The 27953-nt window shown below is 35.6% G+C and overlaps 1 protein-coding gene and 1 non-coding gene across 2 annotated transcripts in view; one reads left to right on the forward strand and one right to left on the reverse strand.

The window, feature by feature from the left end:
* Window positions 1–27953, reverse strand: part of SYCP2L (synaptonemal complex protein 2 like) — a 116303-nt gene that overhangs the window by 39811 nt on the left and 48539 nt on the right. Inside the window, exons 16-21 of the mRNA XM_034660321.1 lie at window positions 13871–13919; window positions 11782–11929; window positions 11128–11177; window positions 9262–9391; window positions 8215–8294; window positions 7995–8064 (exon numbers count right to left, since the gene is read on the reverse strand). Of these exons, the coding sequence (XP_034516212.1) occupies window positions 7995–8064; window positions 8215–8294; window positions 9262–9391; window positions 11128–11177; window positions 11782–11929; window positions 13871–13919 (527 nt within the window). The remainder of the gene's footprint in view (window positions 1–7994; window positions 8065–8214; window positions 8295–9261; window positions 9392–11127; window positions 11178–11781; window positions 11930–13870; window positions 13920–27953) is intronic.
* Window positions 13499–13601, forward strand: LOC117802539. The gene has a single exon (XR_004625908.1). It is a non-coding gene; the product is annotated as a U6 spliceosomal RNA (small nuclear RNA).

Consider the following 27953-nt stretch of genomic DNA (forward strand, 5'->3'; position numbering starts at 1 on the left):
ATACAACAGAGGTTGAGATACACCTAACAGGACAAGGGTTGGCAAACTCTGGCCCCTGAAGTCAAATCCTGTCTACCACTTGGTTTTATAAATAAAGTTTTATGAAAACACAGCCATGCCTGTTGGTTTACATCTGGTCTGGGGCTGACTTGGAGCCACAACTGTAGAGTTGCCAAAAGGCAAAAAACACTTACTGTCTGGTGCTTTACAGAAAAAGTTTACCAATCCCTGCTGTAAGTCACCATTTGAGTTTTCTTGCTTCTTTAAAAGTAGAAGAGCACAAGCTAATCTCAAATGTTAGACCTCCATCTTTTGCAAAATTAAAACACAATGTCCTCCATCTTTTGCTTAAAGATCAGACAGTCACAATTTCTTCAACAGATATTGAAATAAAAAATTTGTTTAGTTCAAACTACTTTTCCTAAAATACATTTTTTTTCTCTGTAAATCAACAGAAGGTCAGGTACCTGTTTTCTGGGCAGAGTCTTCAGGAGTTAAAAAGTCAGAACTACCCCGAAATTCGGTTCCAGAAATTTTTGGAAGTGTGGAATTATTCTGCCTGGAGGTATCCTTCCATAATGGCGTTAGATGTCGAGCCTAAAATATAGTATTGTTTAAGAGTGTTAACATTCATAACCACTCAGAATAGTTTTCAAAAAATTCTAATACATCTCTACTGTCCTTTAAAGTGGTTTAAGTATTGGATTTGCTCCATTTGAAAACAAACACTAAGACCGTAAGATCCCAAAGTTGAAAGCACATTAAGTCATATATCAATTCATAATTCTAACTGAAAAACAACTTTAAAGTTCTCAAAGTAGGGCCCCCACCCTGGAACAGAGCATCGGCAATACCCCGGAACTTGACAGAAATGTAAATTCCAGAATCCCATCTATTACTTATTCAGCCAGAAACTGTGGGGACAGAACCTAGCAATCTGCATTTAAACAAACCATACTGGTCATTCTGATGATCACTACAGTTTGAGAACCGCTGCTCTAAATCAGGAATCTGCAAACTACAGTTCACTGGACTTCTAATAAATATTTATTGGAACACAACACACCCATTCACTTAGGTATTGTCCATGGCTGCTTTCATGCTACAATGGAAGAGCTGAGTAGTCACCAGAGAAAATATTTATGATCTTATATGTCTAAAAGATTTACAATATTTACTATCTGGCCCTTCACAGAACAAGTTTGCTGACCCCTGCCCTAAATTATTCCCTTACACGCCAACACAGAGGAGTGAATTTTGAATGTTAATATTTGTACAAGGGCAGCAATGCTCTCACTGAAAAATCAACAGACTTCTGGTCAGTTGCATTGCTTAAATTTATGGATTCTCAAAGCTTTGATGTTTCTTTGGTGCTTACTTCAAACAAAAGCTGTATTTACTTTAAATTTGTCTTTTGGCCTATTTCTAACTGATACCTCATATCGGTTTAAAGTATTCAACATATATTTAGGTCCTCACGATGGCTCACAGGTTTAAACTATAAAATCTGTCAGTACAGAATATGACAGCCCCTTAGATTCACAGAGGGCAGCTGAAAGAAGAGGGCAGGCGGGGAGGGATAACTGATTGAGTACTAACCACATTGTATGTCTGCATAGGGTGGGGGGCAGGGTGCTGCTGATGCCCTCAGAATCCCAGCAACTGCCCCCCTAGAAAACTCATATACTTGGCACTGTATCTGTAGTCTTGATGTATCTCATTTGACAAGGAACAAAACCCAACTGTTGAGAGGGGTGATTCAGCTCTTAACAGGAAAATTTGGCTTTGAACTTGTCTGGACAACACCAGTGTTCATATTTTTAACTATGTTGCTTTAAAACAAGGATAACCAAAATGAATTAAGAAACTTTGAAGATTTGATATTTGTATAAGCCTGAAGTCATTTCAACCACTTACACAATAAAGATTTAAATGTTTAAACCCTTAAAAGCTCTAGAAATATCATGTCAGCAAACTGAAAACAAAGGGAAGAATTAAACCAAGAAGTTCATTTGAACATGTAAATTCAAAGAGCATATATTTACAGGAATATAGCCCATATTTTAGCACCATTCATAATAAACATCTTGCAACAGATTTGGGAACAATGAAGAAAGATCTTAAGTCTTTACCCAAGATTTATACTTCATGTTTACAAGTCCTTGAAGTTTCTACTGATGGTGATTTATGTACCAACAAACTGGTTATCTTCATAATCCTGAAAAGAGTGGGTTTTTTTTTTTGAGAAATAAATGAAATTTAACCCAAAACAGATTGATCTGTTTCATGCTAATGCTAATGGCCACGTGGCAGCCCAGATAAAATTTACTTACTTGGTCTTTCTCGTGGTCACTGCCACTGCTGGGAGGGGAAAATGGCAAAACTAAAAGAAAAAAGAAGTGTACAATGGAAAAGTTTGCTTATGAGAAATAAAAAAACAACTCATTTCTCCCTTTTTCAAGTATACATCCATGCTGGAAGCAATTCCCAAATCCTGAACCTTGCTCAAATGTCTAGCTCATAAGATCCCTAATTATCCACCTTGTTCCTGAGCCCCTCCCATCAGTGTGAATTCTCTGCTCTAGACCTTGCCTCTGATGCTCTCCTTGTGTCAATCTGTCCTTGTACTTTCACCTAATTTAGAACGCTCCTTTTCTGCACACCTCTTTGAATACTATTCTTTCCTAAGGATTAGCTCAAATCCCACGTGCCTCTTCCTTGAAGCTTTTCCTAGTGATTCCAGCTCATGTTAGATTCTCCTTATCTGAACTCCTACTCCATTTATCTATAGCTCATATTTCATAACTATTGGTCAATTCCATACTCTCTTGTACTGTTTTGTATGTACATTTTTGTCTAATGTAATTGTAGCAGGGAAAGGGGATCACATAATCATTTTTTCTTTGGTGCCCTCCTCCTATCACGTAATTGAAAAATACCTGATTTATTTGAAAAATGACTTGAAAGAAGACACCTACCAAACTTACCTCTTACACTGCTTCTGGTTCTTGTCTTTTTCCTACTAGAATATGGTTTTAGGGATTTCTTTTTTTGGTTACTGGTCCAAGATCGTTCACTGGTACCACTACTTGAATCTTGATTACTCTCTGAGAAGAGGTGTTTCCTGTATTTAAACTTTTACAAACACAGATAATAAATGAGTGCTATTGAAAAGGTGTTAGTTCCCTTTATATACAATTAAACATATCACTACAAAGTTAGACAAAAGAGAAGCAACTCCTTCTAGAAGACTGGGCTCTCATATAATAAAAAGACACAGTATTAAGGAGAGGGGAGGAGAAAGAAGAAACAGATTTCATTAGTCAATTCTCAACCAAGCTGCTGTTGTAAGGGATGACAGAAAAAAAAGGACAGAATCTTCTCTCATCAATTAGCTGCAACTGNTCTCCCTCCCTCTCCTTTAGCCCTCCCCCCAACCCACTCACTCTCTTTAAATAAATTTTTTTTTAAAGAAGAGTAGAGAATCAACTTTCCCTGTTAGATATCAAGACCTGCTATGAAATTACAATTTTAAAAAAAAAGATGGTATTAGTGTAAGAATCCAGACAAATGGACCTACAAAATGCTGGAGACAGGCCAGAGATTCACCCACATTTATATGGGAACTTAATATTTGACAGAGAAGGCATTGTAATGTAAGGGGGGCAATATTATTTAGAGATAAGACAAAGGATGTTAGTTCACTAAATGATCTTAACGCCTAGGTCATTACTAAAGCCATATGAAAACAAGAACCCTACCTGGATAAAAGATTTTGGTGTGTAAGACGTAAGTCTAAACTTAATAAAAGAAAATTAATAGAATATCTTGGTTATCTAAGGAAACAGATCATTAGCCTATCAAAAGAAAAAAAAGCAAACAAACCTAAATAATTGGATTACATTAAAATTGAGCAATTCTACTCTGTAAAGAAACTTTATACATTTTTAGTAGACAGAAATAGATTGTAGTATTGAAAATATCTTCTCCCAAACAAAGAAGACAGTAACCTTAGTGAAAAAGAGTGCAAGATATATGAAAGGGCAACTTACATAAAAGGAAGCTCAAAAGACATACAAACATATAAAGAGATGTTTAGCTTAGTTAACAGAGAAGTGGAAATGTAAAAAAACAATGAGGCATCAGTTTGCCCTACTAGACTGACAAAAATCGGAAAGCTGCATAATGCCAACTACTAGTGGAGGTAGAGAAATTTAGGAACACTTTGCATTTTCTTGTAAGAATTTATAATCATACCATTCAGGAGAGCAATTACTCTCATTCAGGTGCATAAAAAGATATATATAATGGTGTCCATCACTGTTGGTGATAATATGGAATTGAAAGTCATTGGTATCCCTCACAGAGAGGGTATAGGCAAAATGTAATGGATGCATAACAGGAGTACTAGAGCAATGAACATAGATCTTAAAAACTGCTGAGTAAAATAAAAAATGAGATATAACAGTACTACTTACATAAAATTACATGTATTTGGTATTTTGCAAGAACATATAAACAAAAGTTGAGTAATTAACATTTTTCAAGGTGAGAGAAATGGGGAGATGTTGGTCAAGGGGTACAATACCCAATTATAAGATTAAGAAATTGTCGGGATCTAATGTACAGCATGGTGACTTTAGTTAACACTTAATATACAGCATGGTAATCTTAGTTTTGTTAGATTTTAGTATTATATACTTGAAAGTTGCTAAGAGAGCAGATCTTAATTGTTCTCACCACAAAAGAAAAAAAAATGGTAAATGTTCTAATGGTAATCATTTTCCAATATATAAGTGCATCAAATCAACATATATACTATGACCAGTGAAAATTTATTCAAGAATAAGGGTTATTTTCATACAGAGAAAAATTGAGACATTCCTACTAGCAGACCTTCACAAAAGATGTATTTTAGGCAGAAAGAGATCCCCAAAAGTGTGGAAATGTAAGACACAGGAAATATGTAAGCCAAATGGTAAATATGTAGGTGTAGAAAAATGGAAATTAGGTACATAATACAATGTCTTAAGGTTTAAAATTAAGAACACTGCCACATGATATGGTTGGAGCAGGCTAATGAAATTCAAGAGTCTTTAGGTATATCTAAGAGGAAAATATGTTATTGATTAGACTTTAAAAAGTTATGTATGTTATGATTTCTAAGCTAACCAGTAAATAAATGAAAAGGGAGAGTACATAACTACAAATGAGTAGAGGGAGAAACAGAATGAGAATAAAATACATAAAATGCTTAAGCAAAATGAAAAATGCTTAAGCAAGATAATACAAGAAAGAAAAAATGTTTGGTTCACACAGAAAGTACAAAATAATTGGTATAATCCAGATACAAGAATATTACATTAAATGTAAAAGGACTAAATATTCCAGTAAAAAGACAAATACTATTATATGAGGACTGGGGGAGTCCAGCTATAGGCTGTTAACAAACGGTATCTGCAACACTAGGATATATACATTAAACAAACAATGAAAAACTTATACCATGCAAATACTTGACAAAAGAAATAAATTTCAAGCAAAAACATTACTGGAGATAAAGGGAGTCACTTTATAATGATAAAAGTTTCAATATGTCATATGGATATACTATTTTACACTTACAAGCACATACATATATTTTATATAATGCAAAATTGAACAGAACCAAAAATTGGTAACTCCACAATCATAATGAGAGGTTTTAACATACTATTCTCAACAATTGATAGAACAATTAGACTGAAAAAATATATAAAATATTTGAAGAATGTAATTAAGAAAAGTGACTTAATGGATATACATTTATATAGATGTTACAGTGATTGTGAATTATACTCTTTTAACAAGTTAACCTTTAAAAAAATTGACATGTACTGGGTCAGAAAGTACATCTCAAAATTTCAAAGGTTTAAGTTATACAGACTATGTTCTGTAGCCACAATGCAATCAAACTAGAAAACAGTAACAGAATCATAGCTTTAAAAAATCCCCTACCATTGAGAATTAAGAAATACACTTACAAATAATCTTTGGGTCAAAGAAACAAAAACAAAAAATGGAAAATATTTTAAAGTGATGATATAGGTTACAATATGTGGCACTCACCTCTAGTGGTACTTAAATATACCACATTAAATATATAGAATATAGGAAATATTACATGCAAATACCTTTGACTTTCTTATAGGGAACAATTTCTCAAGACTAAAAACTGCTAACCACAGAGAAAAACTAATAATTAGAATTCATTAAAACTAAAAACTTTATCCCAAAAGCAGCCATAAAGACCTACAGTGAGAGCATCATGCAGAGAAGTGCAAACCACACAGTGGAAGAAGACATTTACAAAACATATAACCAAGTCCTGAACATATGAAGAGTTCCTAGGAACTGATATAGAAAGAATCCTCCACACCAACGGGCAAGACATTTTAGACACTACATGAAAGAGGAAATTCAAATGGCTAACATATAAAAATGACGCTTAACCTTAGGGATATTCAATCAAATTAAAACTTCAATGTGTACACACATGCACATAGACAGAAATGTTAAAATCCCAAGTGTTGGAGAATGTGAAGCAACAGAATTCTTATACATAGCTGGTGGGAAAGTAAATTGATACAACTAGCTTGGACAAACAGTTTGGCACATCTAAAACTCGTAAAGATATATAAACTCTGTAGCCTAGCAATTCTACTCCTAAAAATATACCTAGAGAACATTTTGCACATATGTATCAAGAGAAAAGTACATAACTCGGCATAGCGGCATTATCTGTAACAACCCAAACTGCAAGCAATCCAAACGCCCCACAGCACCAGAACAGATAAATATAGTCCATTCATATCACTGAATGTTATGCTGTGATTAAAAATATACTTCACCTATATCCATCAGCATAGATTTTCATATGATTTTGAGCAGAAGCAGGCCACACAAAATTTACACAGTATGATGCCATTTGGTTGCATTGTACATGAGATAAAACTAACTGCTTATTATTTAGGGATGCATACAAAGAAAGAACTGTAAAGAAAAGCAACAGGAAGCTTTTCAAGCAAGTCAGGATTGTCATTACCTCTCTGAGGGATGGAGGGAAGTAACAGGGTTATGACCCAGTGTGGAAGGATTCTAGGTCCGTGACAGCAGTCCAGTTCGCAGACTGGGTTGTAGTTACATACGCGTTCACTTTATAATTGTTCTTTAAACTGTACACATGTTTTACATTCTCTTCTGAAGGTATGATATTTTTACAATGTAGAAGTGAAAAAAATAAAAACAGTGGAATCAAACACCAAATTAAGGCTAACGGGCTCCTGTGAAGGAGGAAGAAGCAGGGATGAATTGAGGGGAGAACCTACCAAGATTCTGAAATAGCAACGTTTATTTTCTTAACCTGGATGTTGGTTCACAGATGTTTGCTGTGTTGATATTAAATAGGCTGCACATAATACACAGCTGTGTGAATCTTCCTGCTTATTTCATTTAAAATGTAAAGAGAAAACAGTTGAGGAACATGCTAAAGAGTGGCTAGGTGCCGTATTAAATCACAATCCTGTGAACTAGCTTGAAAACCTTCCTATCACCGTTACCCTGAGAAAACGAATTGGGAAGTTTCAATACTTGGCCACATCACTTTTTAGGACATTGCTTTATAAACGGCAAGTGACCTACCTACTCAGGGATGGAAAGAGCCCCTGGACCAGACACTTAGGAAAGTGCCCCCACTGAGCCCTCCTTTGAGGCTAGAGCGCTGGTCCCTGGCCATGTGCTTCTTGAAATAAGAAGCTCTTGTATCTGAGTGAATCTGTGTCCCTCCCCTTGACCTTCATGCACTTTTAGAGAAGGTAAGCAGATTGTGCTGCTCTCTCAAACACCTGGTGTCACTCTGTAAAGTGATTTTTTTTACCTGCTGTGATTGGAATAACAGCCCAGCCTGCCAAAATCAAATTTTGCTTTATTCTGCAAAGAGTTTCGTATTCTCTCACCTCCGTCTTCCAGGTTTTGCAGTTTATGTTTGAAGCTAGTACTTTTCATCAAGGACTCTTGGTCTACAGTCTAAAAAAAAAAAAAAAAGCCATTACTATATGTTAAAATAAACAAATGGCACTACATCATCCCTTAAGAAGGAATAAGTCCATGCAGCAAATATAATATTAACTCTGGAAAACCAGATGAATAACCAACAATAAATAGTACCTTAGATACATTTTCCTTAGATACATTTTCTTCAACTTCTGAATGCTCCAAGGATGACAGCTCGCTCAGTGGGTGGGGACTTTGATGTTCTGAGTGTTAGAACAGTTTCCAGGGAATCAACACGCTCAGAAGCAACTTCAGGTAATAACATTTCACTATCACTCTATTTATTAAATCTTACCATCAAAAAAAAAGATACTAAAAAAAACTCCTTTGTATCTTTCAGAGCACATATGGTGATTAGATTTGTGGATCTGTAGATAAAATGTACAGCCTCAATTAAATCAGTACCTTTCACAGCTGCCCATCTTGACCCCCAATATTTGGGCAAGTCTCCTACTACCTCACGCTTGTGACCCTTCTCTTTCTTCTCATAGTTCTACTAACTTATTTCTTCTTACTCTCTAATGCTATATTTTTCTCTTTCTCTTTTCCTTACTCCTTTTCTCCCAGTGGCAGCCAAGCTAAGAGATTGTCAGTCGCCTGTTTACTGACCGTTAAGTGCCTGGCGATGCGCTAAGTTGCAAAATGATGAAAGTGAACAAGCCAAAAATCCCAAGCCTCACAAAAGATGTGAATAGTTCTAATAAAATACAACAGAGGTTGAGATACACCTAACAGGACAAGGGTTGGCAAACTCTGGCCCCTGAAGTCAAATCCTGTCTACCACTTGGTTTTATAAATAAAGTTTTATGAAAACACAGCCATGCCCGTTGGTTTACATCCGGTCTGGGGCTGACTTGGAGCCACAACTGTAGAGTTGCCAAAAGGCAAAAAACACTTACTGTCTGGTGCTTTACAGAAAAAGTTTACCAATCCCTGCTGTAAGTCACCATTTGAGTTTTCTTGCTTCTTTAAAAGTAGAAGAGCACAAGCTAATCTCAAATGTTAAATCCATCTTTTGCAAAATTAAAACACAATGTCCTCCATCTTTTGCTTAAAGATCAGACAGTCACAATTTCTTCAACAGATATTGAAATAAAAAATTTGTTTAGTTCAAACTACTTTTCCTAAAATACATTTTTTTTCTCTGTAAATCAACAGAAGGTCAGGTACCTGTTTTCTGGGCAGAGTCTTCAGGAGTTAAAAAGTCAGAACTACCCCGAAATTTGGTTCCAGAAATTTTTGGAAGTGTGGAATTATTCTGCCTGGAGGTATCCTTCCATAATGGCGTTAGATGTCGAGCCTAAAATATAGTATTGTTTAAGAGTGTTAACATTCATAACCACTCAGAATAGTTTTCAAAAAATTCTAATACATCTCTACTGTCCTTTAAAGTGGTTTAAGTATTGGATTTGCTCCATTTGAAAACAAACACTAAGACCGTAAGATCCCAAAGTTGAAAGCACATTAAGTCATATATCAATTCATAATTCTAACTGAAAAACAACTTTAAAGTTCTCAAAGTAGGGCCCCCACCCTGGAACAGAGCATCGGCAATACCCCGGAACTTGACAGAAATGTAAATTCCAGAATCCCATCTATTACTTATTCAGCCAGAAACTGTGGGGACAGAACCTAGCAATCTGCATTTAAACAAACCATACTGGTCATTCTGATGATCACTACAGTTTGAGAACCGCTGCTCTAAATCAGGAATCTGCAAACTACAGTTCACTGGACTTCTAATAAATATTTATTGGAACACAACACACCCATTCACTTAGGTATTGTCCATGGCTGCTTTCATGCTACAATGGAAGAGCTGAGTAGTCACCAGAGAAAATATTTATGATCTTATATGTCTAAAAGATTTACAATATTTACTATCTGGCCCTTCACAGAACAAGTTTGCTGACCCCTGCCCTAAATTATTCCCTTACACGCCAACACAGAGGAGTGAATTTTGAATGTTAATATTTGTACAAGGGCAGCAATGCTCTCACTGAAAAATCAACAGACTTCTGGTCAGTTGCATTGCTTAAATTTATGGATTCTCAAAGCTTTGATGTTTCTTTGGTGCTTACTTCAAACAAAAGCTGTATTTACTTTAAATTTGTCTTTTGGCCTATTTCTAACTGATACCTCATATCGGTTTAAAGTATTCAACATATATTTAGGTCCTCACGATGGCTCACAGGTTTAAACTATAAAATCTGTCAGTACAGAATATGACAGCCCCTTAGATTCACAGAGGGCAGCTGAAAGAAGAGGGCAGGCGGGGAGGGATAACTGATTGAGTACTAACCACATTGTATGTCTGCATAGGGTGGGGGGCAGGGTGCTGCTGATGCCCTCAGAATCCCAGCAACTGCCCCCCTAGAAAACTCATATACTTGGCACTGTATCTGTAGTCTTGATGTATCTCATTTGACAAGGAACAAAACCCAACTGTTGAGAGGGGTGATTCAGCTCTTAACAGGAAAATTTGGCTTTGAACTTGTCTGGACAACACCAGTGTTCATATTTTTAACTATGCTGCTTTAAAACAAGGATAACCAAAATGAATTAAGAAACTTTGAAGATTTGATATTTGTAGAAGCCTGAAGTCATTTCAACCACTTACACAATAAAGATTTAAATGTTTAAATCCTTAAAAGCTCTAGAAATATCATGTCAGCAAACTGAAAACAAAGGGAAGAATTAAACCAAGAAGTTCATTTGAACATGTAAATTCAAAGAGCATATATTTACAGGAATATAGCCCATATTTTAGCACCATTCATAATAAACATCTTGCAACAGATTTGGGAACAATGAAGAAAGATCTTAAGTCTTTACCCAAGATTTATACTTCATGTTTACAAGTCCTTAAAGTTTCTATTGATGGTGATTTATGTACCAACAAACTGGTTATCTTCATAATCCTGAAAAGAGTGGGTTTTTTTTTTTGAGAAATAAATGAAATTTAACCCAAAACAGATTGATCTGTTTCATGCTAATGCTAATGGCCACGTGGCAGCCCAGATAAAATTTACTTACTTGGTCTTTCTCGTGGTCACTGCCACTGCTGGGAGGGGAAAATGGCAAAACTAAAAGAAAAAAGAAGTGTACAATGGAAAAGTTTGCTTATGAGAAATAAAAAAACAACTCATTTCTCCCTTTTTCAAGTATACATCCATGCTGGAAGCAATTCCCAAATCCTGAACCTTGCTCAAATGTCTAGCTCATAAGATCCCTAATTATCCACCTTGTTCCTGAGCCCCTCCCATCAGTGTGAATTCTCTGCTCTAGACCTTGCCTCTGATGCTCTCCTTGTGTCAATCTGTCCTTGTACTTTCACCTAATTTAGAACGCTCCTTTTCTGCACACCTCTTTGAATACTATTCTTTCCTAAGGATTAGCTCAAATCCCACGTGCCTCTTCCTTGAAGCTTTTCCTAGTGATTCCAGCTCATGTTAGATTCTCCTTATCTGAACTCCTACTCCATTTATATATAGCTCATATTTCATAACTATTGGTCAATTCCATACTCTCTTGTACTGTTTTGTATGTACATTTTTGTCTAATGTAATTGTAGCAGGGAAAGGGGATCACATAATCATTTTTTCTTTGGTGCCCTCCTCCTATCACGTAATTGAAAAATACCTGATTTATTTGAAAAATGACTTGAAAGAAGACACCTACCAAACTTACCTCTTACACTGCTTCTGGTTCTTGTCTTTTTCCTACTAGAATATGGTTTTAGGGATTTCTTTTTTTGGTTACTGGTCCAAGATCGTTCACTGGTACCACTACTTGAATCTTGATTACTCTCTGAGAAGAGGTGTTTCCTGTATTTAAACTTTTACAAACACAGATAATAAATGAGTGCTATTGAAAAGGTGTTAGTTCCCTTTATATACAATTAAACATATCACTACAAAGTTAGACAAAAGAGAAGCAACTCCTTCTAGAAGACTGGGCTCTCATATAATAAAAAGACACAGTATTAAGGAGAGGGGAGGAGAAAGAAGAAACAGATTTCATTAGTCAATTCTCAACCAAGCTGCTGTTGTAAGGGATGACAGAAAAAAAAGGACAGAATCTTCTCTCATCAATTAGCTGCAACTGAAAAGGTCATAGGTAATTCTTCAAAAGCTGATGCATCTAAATATCATGCCAACACTATCCCTTCAAAATATCAAACCAAATGACAAAAGAATTTATAAAAATAATTTGTGCAATGACAAACTTGTCTACATTTTAAAGGAACAAGGGGGTTATTTCTATTTAAACCTGAAGTGTTTTGAAATTAAGACTAGGCTATCAAGGTAAATTTAATCTCTTCAATGATCTAACTGTACTTTATGTATTTTTAAGTCTTTTTCTGTTTTTGGATTAGTTTTTATAAATGCTGTGACTAATAATTGTTTATGCTCAATTTTAATGTGGAATTTGTTTTGATTTGAACAAAAAGAATATTCTATTTGAATTCTGTTGTGCCCCTCCAGGGGGCCCCATCCTAAATCACCAATGCCTCAATAGAAACCCTACCATTCAGCTGGTAAGAGTTCATTCTCGCTTTAAGGCAGGGAGGATTCTTATGAATCCAAACATATTAAGTGATGACAGTAGCTCACAGTCTTCTCAAATATGGAATGCATCAGCTGGAAGAGACACCCTGCGCCTGGAATAGCAAAATGTAGTCATCTCCCAAGGCCATCCCTACATCAGGTTGAAAACCAGCACCACCCCTGTTTATGATAGCATGACCCACAACTTTTAAGGTGGGTGTGGGTGAGTGATTTATTTTTGAGATGAATTCATTGTTGAAGACCCAAGTACTCCTACTGTGAAATGTTTAGCAGTTCAACATTTTCTAGAGAAAATCATTCCTTCATTTCATGCACACAATTAAAAAAAAAAAAAGCATGCAGCAGGCTTTGCCAGTTCTTTCGGTTTCTATAAGAAGGTGTTGAAAGTTACTTAGAAAACAAAAATCTAGAGCAGTGGCTCTTAAATTTGGCTGCATAGAATCCTTGGAGGGGGCTTTAAAAAAATAAAATCCCAGCTGAATCCCTGAGCATCACCCTAGATCAATTAAATTGGAATTTTGGGGGGGGGGGAAGAGAGCCAGCCTTCTGTAGTCTCATCAACTTCGCTGGTGGGATTCCAACTCAAGACTGAGCAGCAGAGAGTGACAACCATTGCTAAAAGCAAGCCAGAAGGAGCCTTAACTCATTTAAAGCCCATGATCTCAATTTTTTAAAAATTCATTTAATGTTCATTAGAGAGTTTTGAAAGTGCATGGACTACGGACGTAGAGCAGCGTGCTTGCTAAAGTGAGAGGCACTTGGAAGAGGTGTAAGCTGGTGTATAGAGGAATGAAAAAAATCCTGTCACTGACTCAGTAAATAATTTCTTTTCATGCTTGCTTTGGCAGCACACATATTAACATTGAAATGATGCAGAGAAGATTAGCATGGCCTCTGTGCAAGGATGACATGCAAATTTGTGAAGCATTCCCTATTTTTTAAGAAACCAATTTCTTTTCAACGCAACAATTCTAGTTCTATTCAGGATAAATCTCAGGTAACAGAGGATTTTTAACACTTTTCTTCTACTCTTTTTTAACAAAGCAAAAAGCAATTTTCCATTTAAAAGTGAAATAATTTCTTGTATGATAACTTTAAATGTAATTCGAGATACTAAAGACCAGAGCAGTGACAAATTTTCAAGATGACACACAAATAACTGAAATTTAGAAAGTACCGCCTTAAAACAAGAAAGGTTACTCCATTACCAACATCCTTGTTTCCCGCTTTCTCTCACCCTTGGAAGCAGAATCTGCCCTAAAATAAAATAGGTCAAATGAACAGAACTGCACCACCACCACCTTCTCCCTCCCTCATCACCCAGCCCTAACTTCTTCCTTTCTGTGTCCTCCGTCTTATCAGGAGCCCAGTGCATGGGAAGCACCCCGTCCTGCACACAGACTTCTCTTGCAATTCATTTCCATAGATTCTCTGCCAGACTACAACTGGTTATTTGAAACAAAGCAAACTTTGTTGAGCCCTTCCCTGTCAGGCATACAAAGAACAGGAAGGCCAAGTTAAAATCAGTTTGCAAGCAGGGAGGTGTAGCATGCTACAGAGTGGTATTTTCTGGCTGGCTTTTCCTTAGAATCAAAAGGGGAATTTAACAAGAACACTTCTCCCAATAATCAGTAAATATTGAGCAGTTTTTCGTATACCTGTTGGCCATTTGTAGGTCTTCGGATAAATGTCTATTCAAGTCCTTTGCCTACTGTTTAAATCGGGCTGATTTTTGGCTATTGAGTTGTCGGAGTTCCTTAGATATTTTGGAAATTAACTCCTCATTGGATATATGGTATGATATTTAAAAAAAAAAACCCAAAAGATAACAAGTGTTGGTGAAAATGTGGAGAAAATGGAACACTTACACATTGTTTGTAGGAGTATAAAATGACATAGCCACCATGAAAAAAAAATTCCTCAAAAAAAAAATTAAAAATAGAACTATCATATGATCCAGCCTCCCACTTCTGGGTATGTATATCCAAAAGAAGCGTTATTTACAAGAGCTAAGTTATGAAAACCATCTCCATGTCCATCAGTGGGTAAGTGGATAAAATGTGGTGTATAAATATTATACATACACGTGAATACTATACAGCCTTAAAAAGAAAATCCTGAAATATGCAACAACATAGATAAACTTGGAAGATATATAAATTCATGAAATAAGCCAGTCACAAATGGACAAATACAGCATGATTCTATTTACAGGAGATATCTAATAGTCAAACAAGAGAAACAGAATGGAAAGGTGAGTGGAAGGGACTGGAGAGAGAAATAGAGAGTTGCTATTCAACAGGTATAAAGTTTTGCAAGATGCAAGATAAGTTTTAGACATCCATAGTTTAACATTGTGCCTACAGTTAACAATACCATGTTCTGCACTTAAAAATGTGTTAAGATGGTAGAACTCATGTGAAGTGTTGTCATAATGAAAACCAAAAACAAATGAAAAAACTAATGCGCCCATATTTCTGGGCAACCATTGATCTACTTAGTCTCTATAAATTTGTTTGCATTTTCTAGTATTTTATATGAATGGAATCATACAACATGTATACATTTTGTCTGGCTTCTTTCATTTGGAGATTCATTCATGTTGTATATATCAGTTGTTTATTCCTTGTCATTTCTGAGTAGTATTCCACCATATGGATATACCAAAATCAGTTTATCCCTCACCTATTAAAGGACACTTGGGTTGTTTCTAGTTTGGGATAATTACAAATAAAGTTGCTATAAATGTTCATTTGTGGGGACATATGCTGTCACTTCTCTTGGGTAGACAGCTAGGATTGGAACAGCTAGGCCATAAGATATGTGCATATTTACCATTTAAAAAAAAAAAACCAGCAATGTATGAAGCTCCAGTTGCTCCACATCTTCACCAACACTTGGTATAGTCTGTATTTCTCATTTTAGCTGCTCTACCACATGTATGCAGTATTTTATAATTTTAATTTATATTTCCTTACTAGCTAATGATGCTGAACAAGTACTTACCTACCAACTATAGATCTTTCTTAGTGAAGTAGCTGTTCAAATATTTTGTCTATATTTTTATTGGGTTATATCTTTGCTATTGAATGAGAGTACTTAATATATTTTGGGTACAAGGACTGTAACAAATATATGCTTTACAAATATTTTCTTCAGGGCACCTGGGTAGCTCAGTTGGTTAATGCCTGAATCTTGGTTTCAGCTCAAGTCATGCTCTTGTGGTCATGGGGTCGAGCCCCATGTTGGGCTCTGTGCTCAGTGTGGAGTCTGCTTCAGTTTCTCTTTCCCTCTCTGCCCCATAAATAAATAAAAACAAAAAAATATTTTCTTCAAGTGTGTAACTGGTCCCTTCATTCTCTTGGGTTTTTTTTTTAAGTAGAGCTTTTAATTTTGATTAAGTTCAATCTATCTGTTTTTTAATGGGCTGTAATTTGGTGTTATATCTAAAAAATCTTTGCCTAATGGAAGGTCACAAAGATTTTTTTCTTATGCTTTCTTTCAAATAGGTTTTTATATTTGAATCCATTTTTAATTTTTTATATGGTGGAATGTAAAGACTTAAGATCCTTGATTTTGTTGCATATATGGAGAGTCAATTGTTCTAGCACAATTTGTTAGAAAAAATGATCATTTCTCCACTGAACTGTCTTTGCATTTTTGTCACATGTCAGCTATCCGTATATGCATAGGAAGACTGCCTGCTTTGTTATACTTATTTATCTACCTTTATGGCAACAACATACTCCCAGATTACTGTAGCTTTATACTAAGTCTTGAAACATATAGTGTACTAGTCTTTTTTTTTTCTTTTTGAAATTTGTTTTGGAGGTATAGGACCTTTAAATTCTCATCTGAAATCTAAAAATACCTTGCCAGTTTCTAAAAACAAAAACAACAATCTCTGCTGGAATTTGAATTGGGTTTGTAAGCCTATATAGATCAATTTGAGAAGAACTGGCATCTTACCAATATTGACTGAGTCTGCCATCCCATGAATACAGTATCTCTGTTTATTTAGATCTTCCTTAATAGCTCTCAGCAATACCCTGTACTTTTCAGCGTAAAAATCTTACAAATCTTTTCCCAAATTAATCCTTAAGTATGTAATTTTTCATACTTTTATAAATGGTGTTGTTTTTCAAAAAAATTTGATTGTTGCTAGCATATAGAAAGAAACTTGATTTTTGTATATCTTGCATCCTTCAATTTTGTTAAATTTACTTATTAGTCCTTTAATAATTAACTGCAACAAAGTTGTAGGATACAAAAAGAACACACAAAAGTCAGTTGTGTTTCTATACACCAACAAAGAACAATCTGCAAAGGAAATTAAGACAACAATTTCATTTACAATTGCATCAAAAATAATACATTACTTAGGCGTATACTCAAGGAGGTGAAAAATGGAAAGATAGCCTATGTTCATGGATTGGAAGACACTATTATTAAGATGCCAATACTACACAAAGCAATCTACAAATTCAATACAATCTCTATAAAAATCTTAATTATTTTTCCAGAAAGATGAGAACCCATCCTAATAGTCATGTGATATCCCAAGGGACTCAGAAATGCCAAAGAATCTCGAAAAACAAGAACAAAGTTGAAGATCCCACACTTCCTGATTTTAAAACTTACTACAAAATAACAGTCAAAACAGTGTGGTGCTGCCATAAAGACAGACACAGAGACCAACAATAGAAGAGAGTATGCAGAAATAAACCTTTCACATATGGTCAAATGATTTTTGACAAAGATGACAAGACCATTCAATGGGAGAAAGAATAATTTCTTCAACAAATGGTGTTGAGAAATATGAAAATTCAAATGCAAAAGAATGAAGTTAGACCTTACTTTACAAAAATATAAAAATAAACTCAAAATAGATCAAAGACCAAAATGTAAGCATTGAAACAATAAAACTCCTAGAAGGAAAAGAGAAAAACTTTCATGACACTGAATTTGGCTGGCAGTGATTTCTTGAATAGGACACCAACAACATAGCCAACAAAAGAAAAAAAATAGATAAATTGCATTTTATCAAATTAAAAACTTCTGTTCATCAAAAGATATAGCCAAGAGAGTGGGGAAAAAAACAGCCCACAAAATGGAATAAAATATTTTCAAATCATATATTTGATGAATAGTTGATATCTGAAATATGCCCAAAAAATACCCCAAAAAACAAAACAAAACAAAACAAAAACCTCCTACAACTTAACAATAAGCAAAGAAATTTAATAGACATTTCTCCAAGGAAGATATGCAAATGGCTAATATGCACATGAAAAGAATCTCAACATCACTAATTATTAGAGAAATCCAATTCAAAACCCCAGTCAGATACCACCTGACATGCATTAGCATGGCTACTATCAAAAATGTGTTGACAAGGATGTGGAGAAATTCTTACCCTTGTGCACTATTGGTAGAAATGTAAAATGCAGTTGCTATGGAGAACAGCATGGCAGTTTCCCCTCAAATTAAAACTAGACTACACCATATGATACATTACGATACATAAATTCCACTTCTGGATATATGCAAAAAAATTGAAAGTAGGAATTCAAACATATTTAAACACCCATGTTCATAGCATCATTATTGACAATAGCTGAAAGGTAGAAGCAACCCAAGTGTCCATCAAAGGATAAAATGGATAAATAAAATGTGGTATGTACATACAATAGAATATTACTCAATCTTAAAAAGAAAGGAAATGCTAACAAAAATTACAACATGAATGAATCTTGAAGACATTATGCTAAGTGAAACAAGCCACACACAAAAGGGCAAATACTGTAGGGCTTCATTTATATGGTATACATACAGTAGTCAAATTCAGAGACAGAAAGGAAATTGGTAGTTGCCAGAGGATGGGGGAGAGGGAGGTAGGGAGCTATAGTTTAATTGGCACAGAGTTAGTTTACAAAAAAAACCCAAAAACAAAAAACCACCACCAATATCCCTGGTGAACATAGATGCAAAAATGCTCAAAGAAAATCAGCAAACTGAATTCAATACATGAAAAGGATCATTCACCATAATCAAGTGGTATTTATTTCAGGGATGTAAAGATGGTTCAATATCCACAAATCAACCACTGTGATACACACCACGTTAACCAAATGAAGGGAAAAGTAATATGATCACCTCAAAAGATGCAGAAAAAGCATTTGACAAAATTCTCATCCATTCATGATAACTCTCAAAGTTTAAAGGGAACATACCTCAACATAATAAAGGCTATATCTGATAAACCGACAGCTAACATCAAACTCAATGGTGAAAGGCTGAAAGCTTAGAGTACTAAGATCAGAATCAAGACAAAAATAAGGATGTCCATTGTCACTTTTATTCAACATAATACTGGAAGTCCTAGCTGCAGCAGACAAGAAATAAATATAAATTCATGAGGAAGCAGTAAAACTGTCACTATTTGCAGATGAAATGATACCATATATAGACTGTAAAGACTATTAGAATGATTAGACTATTAGAACTAATAAATGAATTTGGTAAAGTTGCAGATACAAAATATACAGAAATCTGTTGCATTTTCATACATTAATAATGAACTAGCAGGGAAGTTAATAAAACAACCCATATACAATTGTACCAAAAAATACCCAAAAATAAATTTAACCAAAGAAGTGAAAGACCTGTACTCTGAAAACTATATAACACTAGTGAAAGATACTAAAGGTGACACAAATAAATGGAAAGTCATACTGTGCTCATGGATTGGAATAATATTGTTAAAGTGTCCATACTATCCAAAGCAATCTACGGATTCAAGGCAATCTCCATCAAAATACCACCATATTTTTAACTAGAACAAATAACCCTAAAATTTGTATAGAATCACAAAAGACCCCAAATAGCCAAAGCAATCTTGAGAAATAAGAAAAATGGAGGTATCACAATCCCAGATTTCAAACTATACTACAAAGCTGTGGTAATAAAAACAGTACAGTATTGGCACACAAATAGACACATAGATCAATAGAACAGACAGTCCAGAAATAAACCCAGACTTATATGGTCAATTAATTTACAGTAAAGGAGAACATACTATGGGGAAAAGACAGTCTCTTCAATAAATTCTGTTGAGAAAACTGGACAGTTACATGCAAAAGAATGAATCTGGACTACTTTCCTACATCATGAAATAAATAACAAATTAATTAATAAATAAATTCAAATGGAATAAGGACCTAAATAGAAGACCTGAAACCATAAAAACCCTAGAAGGAAACATAAGCAGTAAACTCTTGGACATTGATTATAACAATATTTTTCCTGATCTGTCTCAGATCAAGGGAAGGGAAACAAAAGCAAAAACCAAACGTTGGTACAATACCAGAATAAAAGGCTTTTGCACGGCAAAGAAAAACAACAAAAGGAAAAGACAGCCTACTTAATGAGAAGGTATATGCAAATGATTTATCTGGTAGGGAGTTAACAATCAATATATATAAAGAACTCATATAAGCCAACACCAAAAAGACAATTATAAAATAGTTGGAGTTCCTGAATAGACATTTTCCCAAAGCCAACATACAGATGATCATCACTAATCACCAGGGAAATGCAAATCAAAAGTACAATGAGATATCATCTCACAGCTATCGGAATGCATAATATCAAACAAGAAATAACAGGTGTTGGTGAAGATGTGGAGAAAAGGTGGGAATGTAAATTGGTGCAGCCATTATGGAAAACAGTATGGAGTCTCCTCAAAAAATTGAAATAGAAATACCATACAATCCAGCAATTCCACTTCTGTGTATTTACCTGAATAAAACAAAAACACTAATTTGAAAGATATATGTTCCCCCATGTTTATTGCAGCATTATTTACATTAGCCAAGATATGGAAGCAAACTAAATGTCCACTGATAGATAAAAGGATAAAGATGTGGTAGATATATGCAATGGAATATTATTCAGCCATAAAATGATGGAATCTTGCCATTTGTGACAACACGGATGCACCCAGAGGGTAGTCCGCTAAGTGAGATAAATCAGAGAAAGAGAAATACTATATGATTTCACCTACACATGGAATCTAAAAAAACAAAACAGACTCAAGTACAGCAACAAACTTGTGGTTGTCTGTGGGGGGGACCAGGGGGAGGCAAAATAGGTAAAGGAGATTAAAAGATACAACCTCCCAGTTATCAAATCAATCATGGGGATGAAAAGTACAGCACAAGAAATATAGTCAATAATATTGTAATGATTTTGTATGGTGACAGATGGTAAGTACACATGGTGAGCATTTTGTAATGTATATAATTATTGAAATACTATGTTATACACTTGAAACCAATGTTGTATGTCAACAATACAAAACAATGGGTAAAGAGTTTGTTTTGCAAGATGAAAGGGTTCTGTGGATTAACTAGTGGGGATGATTGCACAGCAATGTAAATGTACTTAATGCTATTGAACTGTACACTTAGAAATGGTTGAGATAATTTTATGTTGGGTATTTTAAAGCTTTTAAAAATATAATTATATGTTAAAAATTATTAGTTCACAATTGACGGACACTTGGGCTGCTTCCATAGTTTGGTCATTGTAAATAATGCTGCTATAGACACAGGGGTGCACATACCCCTTCTAATTTTTGGGTGAATACCCAATAGTGAGATTGCTGGATCATAACGTAGTGCTATTTTTAACATTTTCAGACACCTCTATACTGTTTTCCACACTGGCTGCACCAGTTTGCATTCCCACTAACAGTGCGCGAGGGTTCCTTTTTCTCCACATCCTTGCCAGCGCTTGTTGGGTCTTGTGTTATTTTAGCCCTTCTCATAGATAAGAGGTGATAGCTCATTGTAGTTTTGTCTGTATTTCCCTGATGAGTGATGTTGAGCATCTTTTCATATGTCTATTGGCCATCTGGATGTCTTCTTTGGAGAGCTGTCTGTTCATGCCTTCTGCCCATTTTTTAATTGGATTATTTGTTTTTTGGGTGTTGAGCTTTTATCAGTTCTTTATGTATTTTGTATCTTAACCCTTTCAGATAAGTCATTTGCAAATATCTTCTCCCGTTCCATAGGTTGTGTTTTAGTTTTGTTGGTTTCCTTCACTGTGCAGAAGTTTACTTTGCTGTAGTCCCAATAGTTTGTATTTCCCTTGTCTCCAGAGACATCTAGAAAAATGTTGCTATTACCAATGTCCGATTACTGCCTGTGCTCTCTTCTAGAATTTTTATGGTTTCAGGTCTCCTATTTAGGTCTTGAATTTATTTTGAATTTTTGTGTATGGTAAGAAAGTGGTCCAGTTTCATCCTTTTACATGTGGCTGCCCATCCAGTTTTCTCAACATCATTTGTTGAAAAGTTTTTTCCATTGTATATTCATTTCTCCTTTGTCGAAGACTAATTGACCATTTACCTGTGGGTTTATTTCTGGGTATTGTTCTATTCCATTAATCTGTGTCTATTTTTATTCTAGTACCATACTGTTTTCATTACTGCATGTAACATAAACTGAAATCTGGAATTGTGATACCTCTAAGATTTTTTCAAGATTACTTTGGCTATTCAGTCTTCTGTGGTTTCATACAAATATTAGGGTTGTTCTAGTTCTGTGAAAATTGCCGTTGGTATTTTGATAGGGATTCCATTAAAGCTGTAGATTACTTTGGGTAATATGGACATTTTAAACAATATCTGTTCTTCCAACACATGAGCATGGAATGTCCATTTCTTTGCATCATCTTGAATTTCTTTTGGCCAATGATTTATAGTTTTCAGAGTATAGGTTTTTCACCTCTTTGGTTAAGTTTATTCCTACGTATTTTATTGTTTGTTTGTTTTTTTTTTTTTTTTAAGATTTTGAAAGAGCACGAGCAGTGGGGAGGGACAAAGAGAGGGAGAAGACTCTCCACTGAGCAGGGAGCCTGATGCAGGGTTCAATCCAGGACCCTGAGATCATGGCCTAAGCCAAAGGCAGACACTTAATGGACTGAGCCACCCAGGCACCCCAATATTTTGTTTTTGGTACAATTGTCAATGGGATTGTTTTAATTTCACTTTCTGCAGCTTCATTATTATTGTATAGAAATGCAACAGATTTCTGCACATTGATTTTGTATCCTGTGACTTTACTGAATTCATTTGCCAGGTTTAGTATTTTGGGGGGGGTGGAATCCATAGGGTTTTCTTTATATAGTATCATTTATTTTTTAATTATGATAAATGTTTTTGATAAATGTACTCTTCAATCCCCATCTCCAATTTCCCCCATCCCCTTACGCATCTCTTCTCTGGTAACCATCAGTTTGGGGAGTTGGCTGGGAAGATAGAGTAGGAGGACCCCAAGCTCACTTTGTCCCATGGATACAAGTAGATAATACCAATGTCAGCATAAATACCCACCCCAAAACAAACTCAAAGAATGACAGAACAAACTACACAAAGTCAGAAGAGGTCACATGAAAGAAGGGAGGAAAGGCAAAGAGAAGGTCTGGGAATGAGACAGTGGCCGTCCACTGAGATTGGGCCAGTGTTGTAGAGAAGGGCAAAAATCAGACTTTCACACTGGGGAGCCCATGAACAGGGAGGACAAATCTCTAATATTTGCCTTTGAAAATGAGAGACTATATTTGTATGTTTTTAAAACCAGCAGGACTTAAAGCTTGGAATTTTAAAAATTGGCAGGCTTGGATGTGGGAAGTAGAGCTCCCATCCTCAAAGAGACAGCAAGAGAAACAGCCTGTGCATAGACAGTACAGAACACTAAGTTTGAATAATGCTGACAGCTGATGGGAGAAGGTTTTGCTCATCTCAGAGTTGCAAGGGACAGGGATCATGAGGCAACCCTGTCCAGGAACAAGGGAGCTGGCAGATGCCATTTCCCTCCCCCATGCCCCAGCATAAACAATGGCCACCTAAGCAGCCCTGGTACTCCTTACCTAACTTGCTTGCACCAAACCCCAACTACCTTTACTCCCAACCCCATTGCACTTCAGTGGGTCAGCACTTCCAAGTCACACTTGCCTCCATCCTGGCACCACAGGCCCCCTTCCCTAGAAGACCAGCACACACACTGCCAACACCACATCTCCTGACTCCCACATCTTATAGGAACTCAGTTCCAGCAGGGGCAAGTCTCGTTTTGCAAGCAGGCCACCATATACCTTGCTGCCCACAATGGGCAGAGAGCATCTGCAGACAACTGGACTGAAGGTAAAAGAGGCCAAGACTCAAAAGCAGAGCATACACAGAACACATAGGAGATACTCCCTAAAGTGTTAGTCCCTGGGAAACAGGAGACATGTACTGCGGGGCACTACAGAACCTCCCTTTATAAAGCTATTAGCGTTAAGAGCAAGAGAAGTAGCTGACTTTCCTAACAGGAACAGACACACAAAGCCAGACAAAATGAGGAGACAGAGAAACTTCTTCCAAATGAAAGAACAGAACCAAACCACAGCATGATACCAAAGCAAAACATATGTAACTCATATGTCTGGGAGAATTTAAAGTAATGGTAATAAAGATTATACTGGACTTGAGGAAAAAAATACAGAAGATCAGTAAGCCCCTTAACACAGGGATTAGAAAGAACCAATCAGATGACGAACTCAATACATGAAATTTTAAAAATACAGTTGATGGAATAAATAAGTCAGATGAAGCAGAGAAATGAACTAATGACCTAGAAGAGTAATGGAAAGTAATTAAGTTAAATGGAGAAAAAATTATGCAAAACAAGAACAGACTTAAGGAACTCAGTGACTCCATCAAAATAATAACATTCATATTATAGGAGTTCCAGAAGAGAAAAAGGGGGGGTGCAGAAAATTTATTTGAAGAGATCATACCTAAAAACCTCCCTAATCTAGGAAGGAGATAGATATCCAGACCCAGGAGCAGAGAGCCCTCTAAAAATTCAACCTAAGGAGGTACACACCAAGACACAAAGTAATTAAAATGGCAAAAAGTAGCGATAGAGAAAAAAAATTTAAAGCGGCAAGAGAGAAGAAAGTTACATAAAAGGGAAACCCCATAAGGCCATTGGCAAATTTTTCAGCAGAAACTTTGCAGGTCACAAAGGAGTGGCATGATATATTCAACATGCTAAAAGAAAAAAACCTGCAACCAAGAATACTCTGTCCAGCAAGGCTATAAGTCAGAATAGAAGGAGAGATCAAGAGTTTCCCAGACAAATAAAATCTAAAGGATGTCATGACCTCTAAACTGGCCCTACAAGAAATATTACAGGAGACTCTGAGAAGAGAGACCATAAGTAAAAAGTGAAAAACAAAAGCAGTAAAAATAAGATTTCTACAAAAGTCAGAAAGGGATTCATAAAAGGATGTAAAATATGACACCATATACTTACAATGCAGGAGGCAGAGGTTTAAGTTTAATCACTAAAGAATGGGTTTAAACTCAAGTAACCATCAATATAGACTGCTATGTGCAGAAGATATTATATACAAACCAAATGGTAACCATGAATCAAAAACCAATACATATGCAAAGAATAAAGAGAAGGGAACCCAAGCATATCACTAAAGAAAGCCAACAAACCATGAAATTGAGCAAGAGATAAAATCTAAAGAAACAACAAAACAAGTAACAAAATGGCAATAAATAGGTATTTATCAACAATTACTTTGAATGTAAATGGACAAAATGCTCCTCTTAAAAGACAGAGGATGACCTTAGATTAAATAATAATAATAATAATAATAATAATAATAATAATAATACAATGACCCAGGGGTACCTGGGTGGCTTAGTCAGTTAAGTGTCTGCCTCTGGCTCAGGTCATGATTCCAGGGTCCAGGGATTGAGCCCCACACTAGGCTCTCTGTTCAGCGGAACCTGCTTCTCCCTCTCCCTGCCGCTCTCCCTGCTTGTACTCTCTGTCAAATAAAATCTTAAAAAAAAAAAAAAACCCTTAAAAAAAAAAAAAGATACATCTACATGCTGCCTACAAGAGACTCATTTCAGACCTAAAGACACTGCAGATTGTAAGTAAGGGAACAGAGAAACATTTATCATGCAAATGGATACCAAAAGAAAGCCAGGGTAACAATACTTATATCAGACAAAATAGACTTTTAAACAAAGGCTGTAAGATGAGACAAAGAAGGACACTATAATAAAGGGAAAATCCAACAAGAGGATATAACAATTGTACATACTTATGCACCCAACATGGGAGCACCCAAATATATAAAATTAATAACATAAAATAACTGATAGCAATACAATAGTAGGGGACTTTAACAATCCACTTACATCAATGGACAGATCATCCAAATAGAAAATCAACACGGTAACAGTGGCTTTGAATGACACACTGGACCGGATGGATTTAAACAGACATATTCAGAATATTCCATCCTAAAACAGCAGAATTTATATCCTTTAAGTGCTCATGGAACATTTTCCAGAACAGATCATGTATTAGGCCACAAAACAAGTTTCAACAAATAAAAAAAAAATAGAAGTTCTACCATGCTCTTTTCTGACTACAGTGCTATGAAACTAGAAATCAATGACAAGTAAAAGTCTGGAAAGAATACAAATACATGGAGATAAAATAACATGCTATTAAATGAATGATCAACCAAGAAATCAAAGAAGTAATTTAAAAATTACATAAAAACAAGTGAAAATGGAAACAGCTCTCCAAAATCTGTGGGATGCAGCAAAAGTGATTCTACAAGGAAAGTTTTTGGCAATACGGTCCTACCTCAAGAAGCAAGAAAAATTTCAAATGACCCAATCTTACTCTTTATACTTAAAGGAGCTAGAAAAAGAACAAAACCCAAATCCAGCAAAAGGAAGGAAATAATAAAGACTAGGGCAAGAAATAAATGATATAGAATCAAAAACAAAACAAAACAACAGATCTATGAAACCAGAAGCTGGTTCCTTGAAAAGATCAATCAAATTGATAAACCCCTAGCAAGACTCAATAGAGAGAAACAGTGAGAGCACTCAAAATTACTAATGAAAGATGAGAAACCACAACTAACACCCCAGAAATTGTGTAAGGGAATATTATGAAAAACTATGCCAACAAGTTGGACAACCTAGAAGAAACAAATTCCTAACATAATCTACCAAAACTAAAGCAGGAAGAAATAGAAAATTTGAACAGAACGATCACCAGCAATGAAATTGAATCAGTAGTCAAAAAACTCTCCCCCCAAACCCCAAAAAAGTCCAGAACCAGACAGCTTCACAGGTAAAGTCTACCAAACATTTAAAGAGGAGTTAATTCCTATTCTTCTCAAACAATTCCAAAAAAAAAAAAAATGGAAGAAAATTTTCTGTATTTATTCTACAATGCCAGTATCATCCCTTATACCAAAACCTGATAAAGACACCAGAAAAAAAGAACTACAGGCCAGTATCTCTCATGAATATAGATGCAAAAATGCTCAACAAAGTATTAGCAAACCAAGTCCAACAGTACTTGAAAAAAAAAAATCATACACTACAATCAAGTAGAATTTATTCCTGGGATGCGAGGGTGATTCAATATTTGCAGATCAATGTGATATGTCATTTATACTTTAATAAAAATAACAAATTGAAAGAATCAGGGAGCATTTACAGGAAAGAGAATTTTCACCTGCCCTGCAAATGCGACAGAAAACTTGTAACAAGCACTTTATGGGTGTGATCCTATTATGTTTTTTCAACAACCCTAGGAGAGGGATTCTGCTATTATCACACATTACAGATGAAGACATGGAGGCCTGGAGGGATTAGTACTGTGTCCAAGGTTGCACATAAAGCAAAGATTTGAACCCAAGTACTTTTACCTGGGGACCCAAAATTCTTAACCAGATGCTATAGTTGATATTTACACATATATGGTCAGAATGAGCTAGGAAGTTGTATTTTGGTTTGTAAAGAAATTAAAAAGATGTTAGATTTGTTTCTTCCAACTCTTTTATTTCCTTTTTTTTTTTTTAAAGATTTTATTCATTTATTTGACAGAGATAGAGACAGCCAGCGAGAGAGGGAACACAAGCAGGGGAAGTGGGAGAGAAAGAAACAGGCTCATAGCAGAAGAGCCTGATGTGGGGCTCGATCCCGTAACGCCGGGATCACGCCCTGAGCCAAAGGCAGACGCTTAACCGCTGTGCCGCCCAGGCGCCCCCACACTCTTATTTCCTTTTTATATTAAACCCCAAGTGCATAAATTTGGGTCAGTCATGATCCTGTCAAGATCCTGGTAGACTCTTATTATTGACCCATTCATGGCCAGCCTACTTTCATTCATTCTTTTGTTCTTA

The sequence above is a fragment of the Ailuropoda melanoleuca genome, chromosome 5 (assembly GCF_002007445.2).
Source record: "Ailuropoda melanoleuca isolate Jingjing chromosome 5, ASM200744v2, whole genome shotgun sequence".
NCBI lineage: Eukaryota > Metazoa > Chordata > Mammalia > Carnivora > Ursidae > Ailuropoda > Ailuropoda melanoleuca.